This window comes from Bombus vancouverensis, chromosome 7 (assembly GCF_051014615.1).
Source record: "Bombus vancouverensis nearcticus chromosome 7, iyBomVanc1_principal, whole genome shotgun sequence".
Lineage (NCBI taxonomy): Eukaryota > Metazoa > Arthropoda > Insecta > Hymenoptera > Apidae > Bombus > Bombus vancouverensis.
In genome coordinates, this window is record NC_134917.1 from 5583052 (window position 1) to 5601528 (window position 18477).

General features: G+C 32.9%; 2 protein-coding genes across 4 annotated transcripts; one reads left to right on the forward strand and one right to left on the reverse strand.

Annotated features, from left to right (window-relative positions):
- The first annotated feature begins 819 nt into the window (after positions 1-819).
- hrg (poly(A) polymerase hiiragi) lies at positions 820-18198 on the forward strand. Of its 3 annotated transcripts, XR_013058761.1 has the most exons (13): positions 820-1288; positions 2066-2301; positions 2387-2630; positions 2866-2970; positions 3056-3206; positions 3290-3501; positions 3634-3931; positions 6055-6231; positions 6311-6432; positions 6512-6682; positions 7180-7278; positions 7549-7696; positions 16887-18198. XR_013058761.1 is itself a non-coding variant. In XM_033347136.2 (12 exons), the coding sequence occupies exons 2-12, from the start codon at positions 2081-2083 to the stop codon at positions 7600-7602; spliced, it is 1854 nt and encodes a 617-aa protein (XP_033203027.2). In that variant the 5' UTR covers positions 820-1288; positions 2066-2080; the 3' UTR covers positions 7603-13947. The 3 variants fall into 3 exon arrangements, 1 of the variants encoding a protein (XP_033203027.2); XR_004465603.2 differs by lacking the exon at positions 16887-18198 and having other exon boundaries at positions 6512-6686; positions 7549-13947; XM_033347136.2 differs by lacking the exon at positions 16887-18198 and having other exon boundaries at positions 7549-13947.
- Positions 14492-17387, reverse strand: LOC117164222 (odorant receptor 82a). Its single transcript, XM_076619996.1, has 6 exons — positions 16919-17387; positions 15451-15736; positions 15268-15367; positions 14990-15100; positions 14643-14798; positions 14492-14542 (listed from the first exon to the last, which is right to left on the reverse strand). Exons 1-6 carry the CDS (start codon positions 17385-17387, stop codon positions 14492-14494), a joined length of 1173 nt encoding a protein of 390 aa, XP_076476111.1.
- Positions 18199-18477: the final 279 nt, after the last annotated feature.

Here is an 18477-nt window from a genome sequence, read left to right on the forward strand (position 1 = left end):
ATTTAAATGCACTTCCTTCTCTTTCCCTGTAGATCCCTCTTTTAACTTTGATAACATTTATGATGTGGAATTATTATTTTGTAATGGAATTATTACATTATTCTTTTTCATATATTAAATATAAGGACGTGACTAGTATAAGATATAAATTGCTAAAAAATGAAAAGTTTAATTTTTGTATGTACTGTTATCGGTACGTCAATGATAATTTGTGAATAATGTATTATTTTAGTATTTGCAATGAATAAGTTGCATAATCTTTCAAGGCGATAAAAATAACGGGGATGTTATTTCCTTGTTTTGGCATAATAGTTTATTTAGGATAAGAGTATTTATTTAGGATAAGACATTTTAAGTATTACTTCAAGCAAAATTAGTCGAAGCTATAACAATTTCACGTTCGATGAAATCATACATCACTGTTGCTTCGGGTACATAACAGTAATATCACAATAAAAGCACATTCGACATGGGAGCCATAAGTTATACGTTTTAAAGAAGCGCACTGCGATTTCTACAGTGCACTTGCTCCACTTGCAACAATGCGTGGGCCAGCAGCTATAATTTTTTTAAATATCTATGATTTAATTAATATATCCTTTGAAAAAATATTATACAATATCAAAAAATATAATATATGACAGTAAACAATTAAAATAAACAATAAATCTGCTTATAAATAACCGAGATGTAGAATGCAATGTTAATTTCCCATTCCATCTAAGATGGCAGTTAAATCGAACACGGCGCTAGAAACCAGTCGATTGCAGTTCTATCTATATAGTTTCTGACTGGTATATAAGGCTGTGTTAGGGACGCCATGTCCAGATTGTAGCTGGTTTTCTGCGACTGCATATATGTGTGTCTATTATTTTCAAGTACTAACGTTTAATTATTTATTTACAAGATACATCGCAACACGAAGTGTCCTGTGCGTGAAGTGTGTTACAATTGATGTTGTGGCTGATTAATTTCCACTAGTGGTGTATGGAATAATTTGATCGACGCGAACAATTTTGTGACTTATGGACCTTCGTTTCTCTGGATTCTTTTTCTACCTCATAAATTGTTTACAAGTTGTTCGCGCTGTTTTGCGACTAAGCAGAGCTTGAAAAACGTGCTATTCGCGCTAGGAATACAATTTCCTTTTCAGGAGTCGTCCACAAGCATCGGATGGACGTGATGCATCTTTACTAGAGGCATTTGCACGTTTTATAACCTGACAGACAACACATCCGAAGTTTCTTTATCCTTATCATGTCATCGCATCTTTGACAAAGTATTATCGGTAAGAATCCAAGCAATATACAATATTCAATATTGACACTCTCATGTGTTTCCGATCACGTGTAGAATGAAGAAAAAGTGTTCGCTCGTTCAAATCAATCACTAAAAATGTTTGCATATTTTGTAAAATATTATATATTCTTGTAGACATAGAAGTTTTATTTCAGATCTATGTTTCTGCCCTATCTTTTTCAAGATTTCATAATATCATCACTTTATCACATTCCTGGACAAATTTACGCGTACTTTTATATTAACTTCTTTACTGATATGTAGCATTTCAAAAATGTAGTATTAATATAGATATCGAAAATACTTTAGGTACAATGATTATTGTCCTGTGATATGATACATGAGAATGATGAAGGGTTGATTAGTACTCTTTATGTCGATGTTATTCTATCAAATATGTTGTGTTTATCCGTATTTATTTTATTTGTTGTGTTAAAAAACTGTATATAAATAAGATTTAACTAGTAAAGAGAACGTACTTGGGTAAATTTGTGTCTAATGCTATATTTTATACGAACTACTTATTAAAATGATTTATTTATTAAACTCTAGTTTGATCATTTGCTATTATTTTATGAAGATGTGCAATTATTAATTTATAATTAACTGTTTTAATGATAGGAAGTCATATATATTGGAATACATTTCATTGTTTATATAATCAAGTGTTAATATCCATGTCAGTTTTGGTAAATGTACAAACTTTTATGTTTAATTCATTGTTTTAAAACCAATGCAATTAAATATCATTGTCTCCTTGTTTCAGATCTAGAACAAATAAATGCGTGTCAAGATGTGGTCATCACAAGGTAATAACTCAAACTCAAATGCATCATCCAAAGAAGAAAAGAACCTACGTACATTGGGTATGACATCTGCTATTAGTGTAGCAGAACCAAAGCCCAGTGATTTTACTAGGACCAATGAATTAAAGGAGGCATTAAAGCCATATAATGTATTTGAGTCTGAGGCAGAGTTAAATCACAGAATGGAAATTTTAAGGTATTGCATTTACACTTACATTGTATAATATTGATATTTTGAACACTACTAACTATGTATTATGTTAATTGTTATGTTTGATTAGTAAATTAAACACACTGGTGAAACAATGGATACGGGACACAAGTATTGCCAGAAATATGCCATCCAGCGTAGCTGACCAAGTTGGTGGTAAAATATATACTTTCGGTTCATATAGGTTAGGAGTACATCACAAAGGTGCTGATATAGATGCTCTATGTGTTGTACCACGACACATCTATAGGTCGGATTATTTTGCATCATTTTTTGAATTACTGAAAATGCAAGAAGAAGTTACAGATTTAAGGGTACGTACTTTACACAATATCAAGTAATCATAACAATTATTTGTCCATTTAATCTGCATTTTCTTTGCATAACATTTACACAGTGAGTAATGCAATTAATATTTAGAGTTATCATTAGTTGATTAGAAATAAAAATCTCTAATTAAATATATCAGAGACATATCATACATAAAATGTTTATTTGTTCAAATGTAAATTTTATAGTTATTTAATTGTGTTATTTAACATATTTTAGGCAGTAGAAGAAGCATTTGTACCAGTAATAAAAATGAATTTTGATGGTATTGAAATTGATATGCTGTTTGCTAAACTGTCACTTAAAGAAATACCTGATTCAATGGTTAGTAACTTACTAAATAATGTATATAATGTTTCTCCACCTTTTTGTAAATTGCATATCAAATAAATTTTCCCCATATTTGTAGGACCTTAAAGATGACATGCTTCTAAAAAATCTGGATCAAAAATGTGTAAGAAGCCTTAACGGTTGTAGAGTAACAGATGAAATACTACGTTTAGTACCCAATATAGAAAATTTTAGGCTGGCACTTAGAGCCATTAAGTTATGGGCAAAACGTAAGATAATCTGCTTTTTAATTTTCGTATGTTTTGAGATGAGACAAGTGTTTTTATACATTGTTTTATTTTCTCATTTTTAGGACATGGCATATATAGTAATGTATTAGGCTATCTAGGTGGTGTGTCTTGGGCAATGTTGGTTGCAAGAACATGCCAACTTTATCCTAATGCTGTTGCAGCAACATTAATAGAGAAATTTTTCCTTGTATTTTCACAATGGAAGTGGCCACAACCAGTTCTTTTAAAGCAACCTGACAATGTTAATTTAGGCTATCCAGTTTGGGATCCCAGAGTAAGAATCATTCTTAAAGAATAAATATAGATTTTTATAGAATCATTATTAAGAATTATTCTTAATATTGCTTTTGATTAAAACATATTTTATACTAATAAGTTTCTTAATTTAACAAACTTCTTTCTCAAGGTGAATATATCAGATAGATATCACTTAATGCCAATAATCACACCGGCATATCCTCAACAAAATTCAACTTTCAACGTATCAGTATCAACAAGAACAATTATGCAAGAGGCATTCGAAAATGGACTTTCGATAACAGAAGAAATTATCATGGGGAAAGCAACGTGGGACAAATTATTTGAACCTCCAAATTTCTTTGGAAAATATAAACATTATATTGTATTATTGGCGAGAAGTTTGACTGCCGAAGATCAGCTTGAATGGTGTGGACTTGTCGAGTCTAAAATACGACATTTGATAGGTAAAATATTAAACACATATTAAATATATTCAATTATATACAGTGGCTCACGAAAGTATTCGAACGCTTACATATACAAACTTAAATGGCCGAAATAATGTACATTAAAGTAATTTGCTTAGACAAGCAGATATCAATAGGATACAACGTAGGTAGGAGTTATGATACATTTATTAGAAACACACATTATAAGTGACTCACAAAAAAAGTATTTGAACGCTACATATATTATTAAATTATTTAATATTAATATTTTGTTGGACCATCTTTAGCAGCAATAGTGTGTCTCAATCGACGATCCATACTGTAAACCTATGATTTTATAAAACTACACTCAACGGAGTTCCATATTTCTATAATTTCATCTTTCAATACTTGCTTTGAGATTATCTGAAATTTATTTCATCTTTCTCCCATTTCAACCCACAAATTTTCAATCGGATTTATGCTTGGACTTTGCGGTGGGATAATTAACATGTGTGGTGTGTTGTATATGATCCATTCTTTTACAATTTTAGCAGTATGCTTAGGATCATTATCTTGTTGGAAGTGGAAACCTTCCAACAATCCTAATTTACGGGCACTTTCTTTACGGTTATTTTTTAAAATATTTAAATACTTATATTTACCAAGTATTCCATCAGTAAATATCAAATTTCCAGTGCCACTGGCAGCCATGCACCCCCACGCCATAACCGATTCACCTTTGTGTTTCACTGTTTAATGTAAATGTCGAATTTCCAATACCGTATTTGGTTTTCCTTACACATAATTTTAACTAGCTGATCCAAAAATGTTAAACTTTGGCTTGTCCCAAAAGATGAGTTTATTCCAAAAAGAATTCTTTATTAATATAGGTTTTTGCAAAAGTCAGTCTTTTTTTTATGATTTATCGCATTAATATATGGCTTCTTTCACGGTACTCTATCATGAAAATCATTGTTTCGTAAGATTTGTCGACATAATTCCGGGTGAACTTCTTTATGAAACATATCAGCTACCATACTTGTGAGTTGAGGAGCGAATGTAGTAGGATTTTTTTTTAATTCGCGAATGATAACTTTCTCCTCTCTTCCAATTTCTTTGGTCTGCCTGATCGAGCTTTGTTTGCAAGTGTTCCCTCATTCTTTGACTTTTTTTATGATATAATGTATTGTGGACTTACTTCTGTTCACAATTCCGGCAATCTTGCTATATGATTTTATTATTATATATTATTTCTCTTTCACACTTTTTTGTTTCAAACTTTTTGGTATTCATTTTAAATACTATTGTGCACACTTTTATGTTACTGTTACTGAAACGATAGCCTAATATCAAGTGAACGTACCAATATTTTCATTTAGCAATGATGTTTACATTCAGTGCAAAGGAAGATGAAAAACTATCAACAGTGTTACAGCGTTTGAATACTTTTGTGAGACACTTATCATGAATGTTTCGAATAAATGTATCATAATTCCTGTCTATATTATTGAATTGTTTTAACAAATTAGTTTAGTACACCTCATTTTATTAATTGAAATTTGTAAATGTAAGCGTTCGAATACTTTCGTGAGCCACTGTATGTAGATATGATAAAATTCATCGATAAACGTGTATTAATCATTATTATGACAAACGAGGTGTTGTACAGAAAAATTAATCGAACGATCCAATAAGTTAAATTATTTTTAATCGAATAAATAATGCGTTAATTTTTGTTATTTTTTGTTTTTATCAATTCGTATAAAAAGTTTTAAACACGATCTGACTATTATATCTTTTATTACTTACGGTTTGCGCAATATCTCGTGAATTTATCGATAACTTCAATGACGATGCATTGACTGCCTTGTTATTAGTTTACCATATCATGTGTTTGTTCCAGTTAAATGACGTAGATTAAAACAGGTTACTTTTATTGCTGTTATTACAAGTTGCATATAGGTTTTCATATTACAAGATTATGCATCCTACGCAGAAGTAAATGGACTCTAGATCAATGAATTGTATAAGCTTCTGTCTTAATCTGTGTCTATTGTAATCATAAAAACTTTGACTTTGAATATTTATTTTGTCGATACTGCAATGCTAATAATCCGCGGGTGCCAAAATGGCAAAACCCTAACTCTTAAAAACAGGTACTCTGGAAAGAAATCCACACATTACATTGGCACATGTGAATCCGGAGGCATTTCCACCGCTAAAACCAGAGCCGGAGGGACACTGCTCCATGTGGTTTATCGGCTTGTTGTTTGCTAAAAGTGAAAATTTAAACATTGATCTAACGTATGATATAAAATCGTTCGTGGACTCAAGTAAGTATATTATGACATGTGTAATTAAATAATTTAATTTTTAATTTTCATACATACTCATAAACCAATAAAATTATAGTTCTGAGGCAAGCGGAACAGTTGAACTTGTTAAAAGATGGTATGTGGATTGAAGCAAAACACGTAAAGAGAAAGGATCTTCACACTTATGTATCTCCTAGTTTGCTCAAACGAGAAAGAAAAGTAATTCATTTTTCCTTTAATCTCATTTCCCTTGTTTATTTACCTGTGCACTTGTTTATTGATGATTTCTTTCTTACAGATTTCTGGCAATGTACATAAAAACGGAAATATTGCTGGGAATGGTAACACTGGTAGCGTTTCTCCACGAAACCAAGGGGATTTGACGAACAGGAAGAGACTATCCGATCAAAGCACAGACACATACGGAAAAAAGCGAAGGACCACCGATAATGAGCAAGCAGTAGCCCATGTAGGTACTGAAAATAAAATATTAATCATTATTAATTAATTATCTTTGTTTTGATATGTAATGTAGGATTATTTATTTAGAGTTGATTAAACAGGAAACGGTGGTTATTTAACGTGAACTAAATACAATAATGTGCTATAACTAAGACAATTAAATAATTAATTTACAACTCTCGTCACCACGGTTCCAACGCTCTCTTTCACGCGGACCACACTCTCTGACTTCTTAACTCACGACTGACTATTAATTCGTCTTTCTCCCTTAAGCATCCCTTTATCTTTTCTCATAGTCTCACCACATACGTGTTTCGCAACCGCTTGTGACCATAGTCACGTAGGCCTTTTTTCCGCGTAACTATTCGACTGAAAGACCGACGACACATTGATAGGCCTGTCAGCACTTAGGCTTTTTCACGACATTGTTTATGGTTCATCCGAAATTTCTTAGGCCATTTATCCACGATGCTACAGTAATATTTAATAAAATTTTATTTATAGGGAGAAGACGGGTCGCTAGTTGTTCAGTCTTGTGGGGAAGACAGTAATTCCGGATTTAGCTTGGATGAATACAAACAAACGTTGACAGCTACTAAGGATGTAAGTTATTATACATATAATGAACAATAATTGTCATATAACAGATTAGTTAACTACATATAAAAATAGAGCAGCAATAGTAAGATAAGTTTGGATTTGTTGTAGAAGACATTAATTTTAATGTAAATCGGAATCTTGCGGAGGTAAGGAGCGGAGAATATAGCAGTATCGGTACATTCAATTTATTTGCAACGTCCCGCTTCTTTCTCTTACTTTAGTTTTCCCAACAATGTTAGTACTTTAACTGTTTCGTTATTTGAAATATTTTAGGAAGGGCCTACTGGTGCATCTACAGTAGCACAGGAAGGATACGTTTGCACTTGACCACTGCAGGATTACTACCTCACGTCAATCCACAGATGCTCCTCTGGGCCATCTAGACTGTAATCGCTTCTCATGCAACCATCCACTGCCCACTGTAAGTCCCCTGTTTCGTAAAAACAAAGCAACGTCATGCGTTGGAGAAAACTACCCGTTGGAGTCAATCGATGCACGATTATGTGACAGACGCTCTAATTTTAATATTTATGAACAACATCAACAGTCAATGGAAACAATTGGACAACAATGAGAAAAAAGCCACTAACAAATGATTGTGCCAGTGTCTGTGATGTTACTTTTTTATCATAAAAATCGCGTTGGTCATTTTGGAAAGTCGCGACCGAAGAGTTAGTAATAACCAAATGGAGCATTGCTATGTCTCTAAGGTTCATAATTTTTTTATATTTCATTTTGTACATATCACTTATAATAATTTTTATCCATAAAATTATTAAAAAAAGAAAGAAAAAAATTAAAATAAAAGGAAAAGGAAAAAAGATAAAAGAGACACGGTGTCAGGTTTAGGAAAATAATTCGTGTCATTGCGCTGAAGTGTGAATAGGTAATGATATTTTGATTAAATGCTTCTATTAGGATTTTCAGCTAAATGAAAAGAAAAAGGAAGAAAGAAAAGATTCGATGTTGCGAGGAAGAAACGTATTCTTGTATAAAAAGCATTTCTTTAATGCATAAGTAGATAAAAGATAAAAAAAAGGATGTACGTTTCAGTTGTAAATAATTCATGCAACAAATCGTTACTCTCGCGTCGCTGTAAATTATATGAAACAAACAGTGTCTCTTTAAGTTTGTAACAGTATAATCGTAGTATGATAGTAGATCTTAGTTTCTTTAATTATTTTATAATATTTTTCAACTATTTATATTATCTATACTAAACGATTATCTCTCTTGAATATTAGTTGCTGTACGAGCTTAATTCTAATATATATGGCATTCTCTATATTTTTCACATAAGATGCCTGAAAAAATTATTTTTTTCTTTATCGTAACCTATCGAGTAACAGAAGGAAAATCACCGGCACTGGCATAAGAAATTGAATGTTTCATTTACAGAAGAATCATCGATTATAGCATTAATTAGATTCAAATATATGGTTACTTATAGTTAATATTCTGTAAATGAAACACCTGTAATTAAGCCATTGACTATCTTTGTTAACGATCGTGTTACGTAGAAGATATGTTTCGTATGAAGAGTCGCTTTTTAGTTTTTATTCACAGAAAACGAAGTTATAGCTTTAACAATGCAACATGGGACTGGCATCTGGATTATTCAAATCATCTATATCACCTATTGGTGAGTTTTTCAGGTGTTCGACTGCCTTCAGTTTCCTTTCAGTTTAGAATTATATCCTGTAATGACCCCGATTCTATCTTTTTTATCGTTTCATTGCTTTCCTTTACGAATTACCAACTGTGTTAAAGGCATGTCGGTTATTAACACACGTTTCGAGGTGTTTGATGTTCACTCTTTAATAATAATAATATATGTATAAGTATCGATACAAACGATACATTGAAATGTATAGGTTAATCTCAGAAACTAAGTATTTGCAGGGTAATCTTCGTGATATATATTTACATACAAATTATGATTTTTGTATCGACTCGTGTATTAATATCGCGACACAAATTAAGTAGTTGTTTCTACATTCATACAATTATTATCATTTATTTTCATACCACATTCTATATTTTTGTTTCATAAGTCTTTTTCGAAAATATGTGATTCGATTAAGACTTATTTCGATACTCTGCGAATACTATAGTTACTTCTATTGAGATTAGGGACCATTTCGTTATTTGTACATATTCGTCGTAATCTTGAGATCATTTCATTTCCTTATACGGCTTCTTTCCTCGTGTATGGTTTACGTTACGCCAATTGAAGTGTAAATGTATAGTCGAAAAATTATGCTGTATTAGAAAATGGCTTTCCTTCTTTCTTTCCGTTATAGCTTCAGTTATGGTATAATTAGAATAGTGTATAATAGATAAGCAATGTTATATTATTTATAGCGTACTCTATCAGTTTGTTATGTTATCCACTCTGTTCGATTAATACGAGCATTCGAGAGTTTTACAGACCTAGGCAAATGTACATAAAAATTCCGATTTATATGTAAACTAAGATTTTTTAATCCAGAATAAAAATTTTTCTTACAAAAAAAAAAAAAATATGGACAATCTATTATGTTTTCCGCTACGAAGAATATTATTTATTCTGCTGTTTATATGAATTGCTTGCTTTATATGTAAATATTTCATTCCGATATGAGAATGGATCTCGATTCGATGTTACACATTTTAATATTTAAAAAAAAGAAAAAAAAAGAAAAAAGATATTTATATCGTTAGTGATTAATCATTTCTATTCTGTATTAATTTTACATTTCTTAGATGTAACAAAGATCATAGAAACAAAGAGTTATATTTGCAATATTATTTCGGACTCGTTTTACGAAAAGGTATTTTCTTCTTTTGCTTTCATAGTTGAACACATTAAACTCTATTCATTAATCTCAGCTTAGTGTTACATTAGTGAACTACATTTATTTTTATCAGATTTAACACTTGCGATTTTGTTTTATTTGGATAACTTCCCGTGAATTTTTGTCGTACATCGATTATAAAATCATGTTTTCTCGATATAATTTCAATTAAAATTTGACAGCTATTATATTTCTCGATTTCACAATAAAATACTATTACAAATCTAGTGGTAATGATCTTGCGTGGCAACTATTTCAATGTTGTATCTAAAAAAATACTTTCTTGTGATGATTGAATTACGAAGTATTCTCGTATTCTCGTTTAGCTTGATATTGCTAGTAGTTATTGATATTGCTGATAGTTATTTTCAAAAACTGACCCCAAAGCAGTGATAAAGTCATAAAAAGCTCACATAATATGCAGAGAAGTGCCTCACAACATACTTACATTTCGTAATTAATCGATAGTTTAAGGAGACCCTCTATAACGTATATCTGCTTTGAAAGTTACATTTGTTTTATTTGCTGTTTACTACACGAATTTATGTTACCATTGTATTCTTACGACTCTACAATCCACGTATAACAATGGTCAGTTCCTATTTCTTGAATAAGAACGCAGGGTATAATCAATTACAACCTTTATCCTTATAGACGAATTAAAATCCGGTTATAGAGGGTTAGTAGTTACACATTAAATTTGTGTAAAAATCTATGTCTTTTAATTTTTTTAATAGATGCTAGATGTTTCTCGGTTGCTCGTTTGTGTCTTTTAATAAATAAAATTTTTTAATTGTCGTAATACTACTTCCATAGATCGAAAATATAAAATACGTTATTTATATTTGACGTAGGTTCCTCTTCTTTAAATTTAGTTTCTTCCATTTTTCGCCATTTCATAAAATGGACTCGAAAACGACTAGTTATCGTGCAATACATAAATTTCTAAGAATTTTCGACTGATTCTTTGGTTAAACGTAGCGATAATCGATTAGAAACTTTAAACGTATACTTGATCGGGAAAGGGAAAGTTACGATTATAGAGAAACATTTTCTTTGAAAAAATACACGTTTCGTGAAGCCAAGTGTGCGCTCGTATAAATTAGCGTTTCAAAGAGTTAGAAATCGGCATACCAAGCTTTGCGCGTATTTTTTCTAACAAAATCATGTCTTTAATCGAGACTTTTCCATTGCTTATTGATAATTCTGTTACTAAATTAATTTTCCAAGTTTGGACGCGACAGCAAAGATTTTTCGAGTATCTGTTATGATACGATTAGATTAAGTATGGCAGCTTATAATGCTCAATGAAAATGCTCAGGAAACAATTTTCTATGATTAAATCGTATTACAATATCAACGAATTTCATAGAATAATTAAAAGTTTCATGCTGCTTATACTCAATGAATATTTTTTAAATAGTCCAAACTTTTCTCATTGAATATTTTTGTTCAGCATTCAGTTTTTGAAATCTCACACGACTTCTGGAATTCTCATTATCTCTTTATTACTAATATAGTTCTCAATAATATTTACTAATATAATTACAAAGAGAAAACGCTGTACTTTCGTGTAGTCAATTTACTTATTATAGTTATAATGATAACAGTTGCTATTTTCGTTAATTATCACTAATATTATTATTTAATTTTTTGCTATCGAAATAGGACATATAACGAAGAACAAATGTACATCATAATAGTTCAACGTTATCTAACGGAGAAAACACGCGATTGAAATGACGTGAATAGTATCGTGAGATTTTACACAATACTATCAGGCAGATTAATATAAGCAGTGAACATCAATATTATCCTCGCACGTAGTAACAATAAGTGGAAGAAGAAATTCTTTCGTTTCTTAGAAAAAGGAAGAAAAGAAAACAAATGAGATCGTGTACTCGAACTCCATTCACGTATTTTTTCGTTTCGAAACGTCAGACATGTCTATAACACATTCGTATATTCTCGATCAATTCTCGAGAACGTCAAGTCGTTCTCTCTGTGTGTCGATGCGACGTTCTCGAGTCGATAAACGAATAAAACAATTAAAAAGCCCCCCAAAAAACAAACAAACGAGTAGATAAAGATAAAAAACGAAACGGTGAACACACCATCCGTAGCACACTTCTCTCTTATACAATATAAACGAATAAACAAGAAAGAAACGAGTAAAAAGGTAAAAACGAAAAATTCGAAAAAAATTTCTGAGGGCAAGACTAAGTCTATCGTTTAGAAACGAGTGTTTTTGAGAGTGTGCGAAATAGTAAAAAATTTCAAAAGTTTCTCGACCGATCTAGAATTCTTCTCGAGCGTTGTCCTGTATTATAACTCTCTTTTTCTCTCTCTCTCTCTCTCTTTGTCCCTCTCTGTCTTTCTCTTTCTCCCGCTATTTTTCTCTGTTTCTTGAACACAACGTGAAAAGAACTCAGAACGAAAGACATTTAGTGAACTCTCGCTTCCACTAACCGCAAACACACAGAGAACAGTACGCACGAACACATACATATTCGAAATACACAGAGAACAGACAGAATATTGTACATGAAGTATCGTGTGTACACTTAACGTGCATATTCGTACACACAAACACATACACCAGAGGACCTCGTGCACAGGCAGACGCACGATTTTATACGGAACATAATTGTGGGAGGTAACCGCGAATGCATCTGCGAGGCGTATTAACATGTGAACGTGTGAGTCAGTTTTGTCTGAATGAAGAAAAAAAAGGAAAGAAAGAAATAAATAGCATCGAATACATTACCATGTGTTTATGTGCTTGTATAGCATACACAGGCTGTCACGATATACCGACCGACACGATCCCGTTCCTAAAAATCTCCATGCACGCCCGTGCGAATTGGTATGGATTTGATTTTTAGTTATCAAGAATCGTACATCACGGCCACAGGACACGCATGTGAACGAATCGTTCTAATCGTGGCGAAATTCTTTTACGTTCTCCGTACCGACGAAGAAGCCGTTTTGTGCCGATGATCAACTTTGAGAAATGAAAAATGACAACCGCGAGGGAGGAAAGGGTGAAAAAGCGATTCTCGATATACACTAACTTGCTCCGCTGGGAATGAACACGAGCTATTAATAGTCGCTACCGCAGAGTATCGTTCGAACGGTTTATTATTTACCTGTATTATCGGTTCATACTTATCCTTTAACTTTTCTTTCCTTCTCTTTTTTCTTTTTTTTATTTTATAATCATCATGTATTCGTTTAAAACAAATTTATCAGTATAATATACCTTTGTTTACGAACGTCTAGACGATTCGGCCATGAGTACTAAGAATTCGCTCCATACCATCGTACACCGAGTAAGCAACCAACCATCGTCTGGTTCGTTGTCCCGCGATCGTATAAGTCGCGGCCGTGTATCTCTGCTCTGAAACGAAACGCGTGCAAAGCCTTTGCCGTCTGTTTCTTTTCCATGTCTGAATACCTCGTGGAGGATCAGCCGTGTCTCTCCGGATCGGCGTCAAAGGTACATGACGATGCACACTGTTACTTAAGTTCCTGCCACTGAAAGTGTACACACGTGCTGTAAACGTGCATGGATCGCAGCGGACCGTGTGGCGAGAGATCGGTGTATCGTGAAGGCCGTATGCACGTTAGCTGTTACTCCATTCGTAGGATCGAGGTCGTTGTAAAGAGATAACACACGACGTCAGGGTCCACGTGCTTCGACCTGGCAATAGGGACGATTATTTACCGTGAAGCACGAGTTATATGCATAATTTGTATCCCCCTCGGCAGTTGTACACTCTGTATCTTTCTTGAATAAACCGAAATAAATTTTTCTTTTAATTCCTTCAGCCAACACGTATTTGTGTTCGACGACGATTAGATAGAATGATACATTCCGAGAGCTTGATATACGTATATCGCTGGTACGTTGTAAACCACGTACAAGTGGCTTCCAATAGAGAAAAATTGATTAGACAGATTCGATCTCTGTAGTCATTCTATCTGGGCGACGTTGACGTTTATTCTTTTTAGACCTGACACTTAATTCTAGTTCGGTTAATAATCGTCGATCGTACACCGTTTACCGTATCATAAGAAGATTGATAGTGAAAGTAATGTTTTAGGGATATGAAGGAAATATATAATTGCATTGATTAAAGTGATTATTACTAAGGGAAATTAAAGAAGTTGAAAGGTTACGAAAGATGAGTCTTTTATCACAGTAGAAAATTATAGTGCGCGTTTAACAGCTTTACGTTTAATATTTAAGAATTGAATCTATCGTTTCACTGTTCGATTATAAGATCAAGTCGTATATCCGTAATTAATGGTTCGAATAATTTGTTTCTTTTATATGTTCAACAAATTCAACAAGTTGAGTTGATCCTTGTAATCATTCAAATAATACTTTTCAAAACGGAGAGATATGCCATCGATGCTTTTACTATCTACAAATAAGTTGAAACGTGTAAATTATGTATGTACTAAACAAATTTAGTGCAAGAATTTAATAATATTCAGTGATGTTATATTTGGAAAATAACTCACAACGCCAAACGTTTCTAAGGAAAACACATAGAACTTGCCAGCGGTAAGGTATGATGGTTTCTGCGATCGAGCGATACAAAATATTAAAGATCGCGCGTATTGTTCCGGTAAGTCATACCAGTTTATGAAATAGCAAGCCACTTGCATTTCACTACTCTGGAAGCGATACAGTTAGTACTTTTGTTGAAATTATGAAGTCATAAAAATTTTAGTTACTTGTGTGCTTCTCGATTTACGGTGATCATTTTTGAATTATTGAATTATTATATTTTAATGGTTGTAACATGAGGAATATTGAAATAAATAATAAAAACTACTTTTCTCTATGTATTGTTTTTGATAATTACCTCGTTAATTAGACACTCCCCCAAGAAACAGTAGGAGAATGCTAATAGTACAACAGCGCATGAATAAATTATAAAATGTATGGTATTTATGTCTTCTCCAGAGTCGGTCGTCTATAAAATTTTACTTATTTATTTTAAAATAATAATAAATCGAGAGTGCAGAATAATCAAGACTTCCTTAAAACCAGTAAAAAACCAAGAAAAGATTGCAAAGTAAATTAAATTACAAATAAATTAAATACAGGAATACTACAAAATGTAAACAATTATATCATTACCATGAGTAATTGGTAGACCACGATGCATAAAGAGAATATTAATCCTAATGTTTGTATAAACATCAGAGAACTAAATGCCTTTGCTAAAATACTTGCCAGTCTGCAATTAAATTAACAATAACATTTTCAATCAGATCGTACCAGGTCAACGAAGGAATTTTATTTTTATGTTCGTCGACTTACTGGAGAAGCTCGATGTGTCGCTCAACGAGCACTCTCATTTCTGGAGAATATATTTGCGGTTCAATACTGATATTTCTGGCACGACGTGCCAGAATTGAAAGTTGACTACAAAGGTGAAACGTTAACGTCACCAAAAGACTGTCCGCGCCGGTTGCACCGATTGTTAACAACATACTTGCTGGTATTAAATAAACGCACAATAAAGCGTATGATTGTACTCCTGTCACTTCATAAATGTTATTCACTTTCATCGGTAACTCGTAAGGAAGCGTACAATTATTGAATTCTGCGAATTAATGTGATATGTTAACGAAACGTAAATATATACTCAAAATATAACGAATAGGGTCAGTTCACGATTTTATAGACAATATTACAAAAGTCGTCTGTAGTTGAAGAGTTAATAATAATTAGTTAATAACTTCATATATATATTTAATAATATATTAATACTAAAAGCTTTGGTTTTACAAAAGTACAAAAATACAAAAAAATTCATTTTTCCATCAAATTCACATTCTACTACTTATACCACTTATCGAAAATGAAGAGAAGGAAGACCGAAGAAGAGCATCGAGTACATAAATTCGCGTTTGCTTGGCCGTCGAACGAAACTGTGCTGGAAACGACCGCGAAAAAGAGAATCGCACAGTCGGTGGTCGTGCAAAATCTTCGACAAACTGTGACAGGCTCGTAAAACGTAACCGTTTTGTGTATCGTGAAGGAAGTAACTGTCGCCTTGGAACACCATAAAGCTGCATATGCGAGGTAACTGTACGCGTGATCGTATGGATACGGATATCGAATGCGTTTCCTGGATCTGGGCGATAAAGTTCGCATTAAAGTCTTGATTTATCCTGCATGAGTATTCGCGACGCGTTGATAATACCTGCCGGCTTAATAAAATCGCCACTTTTACTACTTTTCCCATCCCACAATCCACGTTGTTTTACATTTTAAGTTTGAAACATCAAGTACCGATTTCCGAATTTAAAATTAAGTTCTTGTTGATGGGAATTGAAATGCTCGACATCACACAAATACATATTTTGCTTGACTTAAAGTACGGAAAATAAACCAAAAAGCAATTAAAAATAAACCCTACTTATTCACGCATCACATTTACTTGTTAAATTATCTTCATTCATTTTACCCTTAGATTTAAAAATTTTGTACAATGGACGATATAGAGCATTTAAGGAATAGAGAAATGTTTCGAAGCAAAAATATGCACAAAATTCATATTAATATATTCTCTAGTTATTTGGTGACACTAAATCAAAAAGTAATCAAGAGTAGCATCTATCCATATATCGCATTGACTCCTACTTATTATCAATAGATTATTCTTACTAATATCATTCCTCTTTGAATAAGAATATCAACAGCCTGAACTTCGTCGATCGACAGAATCAATCTATTCTCTCGAATTATAGATACGAACCACCGAACTACAGATTGAACTTACTGGATAAAAGACAGCCGACGATTGGTTTGGCATAAAACAAGGTGGGCACGAAGAATAAAGACAGGACCGACGAGGTGGAAAATAACGTGGCGGCCACGTTATACCAAACGACCGTTCGCCTTTCCTCTTCTGATTTATACAATCCAAGCTTCACGTCCCTTTTCACGACCGTTAGCAATGGTAGCACGAGATGCATATTCAACCGAAACATCATGGCCTTCAGTACTATCAAGATGGTCGGGAACGATAGCGTGATATTCTTCAGTGTCTTCTCAAGGTCGTGTATATTCTGCAGCAGAGTCACAATCTCCAACCAGGTGAAGATCACGACGTACGTAATGTAGAAGAAAAATCGAACATCGTTACGATTATGCGGCCATAGCCCGGATAAGTTCAAGAGTCGTTTGCTCCACGAGATCACGTTCTCGTCGTAGAACAGTTCTACATACGACGATATCGGCTTCTTCATTCTTAAAGACGTGACAACTTGACTCAAGACTTTTAGCTTGAGGACTTGAGCTACAGTATCGAATTACAATTGTCGAGATATTACTCTTTTTTCAAATGTCATGTATATTGTAATTTATGGAGATTAAGATCCTTTTCGTGTCAACTGTAATCCGATGTACATATTGAAGGATGGTAGAATAACACATGACAAAAGGAACTAGTGTTATAGCTTTTGATACGATTCGTAAGAATTCAGTTGCTCTTTAAGTATGTATATTTGATATATTTGATCAATAGTGGAAAAAAAAGTTCCTGAATTTGTGATACTTCTCTTATAGCCGGTAATTAGACTTTTCATAAAGACAGTAGAGAAGAGACAGTTTGTATCGGAAAATTAGAGATTCTCGTGAGTCTTTTCGATCGATATTAATTGTCTATTAATGAGTGATTACATATTCTCTGATCGCTGTCGTCTCGAGGCGCGACACGCCATTGATGCGAATTGTTCGAATCGCTGTCGCAATTTTGTCACCGACGTATCTGCATACGTTAGGAAGTTTGAAGCGACAATCGTAAGTGAACTTCGAAAGTAAACTTTGATAGCGAACACGTAATAGACCAATTACTATCTCCTCCGCCATTTGCAATTAGTAACTTTTTTCTTGCGCTCGCGGTGAAGGCGCTATTATTTTCTTACACTTGCGTTTCTTTCGTTCGAAAAGTTCGAATTTAAGATAAAATACGTAACACTTAATTTGTAACGTTGGTCTGAGGTGCAACATTGTATTGACTAGAATAAATTTCTATAATATTATGTAACAGTTAATATAACAGTGATAATCTATAAAAACGCATAGCGCGGCGTTAAAGTGGTATTAATGTAAGTGTTAATATTCTGTACACTCGAAAAGAAATAAATTCATTTTGTCAAAAAGCAAGTTTATTTAGTATGTTATTTAATATGTTACAAAGAAAATAGGATTATATTTTTCCTAGAATGCCAAAAGCACAGAGCTTCTCTGTATATTTATGTAGACTTGTACATACAAATCCATACGAGAAACGAATGCCAAAATTTACTTAAAAGAAAGAACAGGAGAAGTAACAAA

Excerpts from the sequence above, each read along its gene's own strand:
- hrg (XM_033347136.2), top strand. The coding sequence starts at position 2,081 with ATGCGTGTCAAGATGTGGTCATCACAAGGTAATAACTCAAACTCAAAT. Across the intron at positions 2,631-2,865 it reads AAGAAGTTACAGATTTAAGG|GCAGTAGAAGAAGCATTTGT; the intron begins GTACGTACTTTA and ends AACATATTTTAG. Across the intron at positions 3,932-6,054 it reads TAAAATACGACATTTGATAG|GTACTCTGGAAAGAAATCCA; the intron begins GTAAAATATTAA and ends TCTTAAAAACAG.
- LOC117164222 (XM_076619996.1), bottom strand. The coding sequence starts at position 17,387 with ATGAAGAAGCCGATATCGTCGTATGTAGAACTGTTCTACGACGAGAAC. Across the intron at positions 14,799-14,989 it reads GGGAGTGTCTAATTAACGAG|AGTAGTGAAATGCAAGTGGC; the intron begins GTAATTATCAAA and ends TATCGCTTCCAG. Across the intron at positions 14,543-14,642 it reads CCTTAGAAACGTTTGGCGTT|ATAGTAAAAGCATCGATGGC; the intron begins GTGAGTTATTTT and ends ACTTATTTGTAG.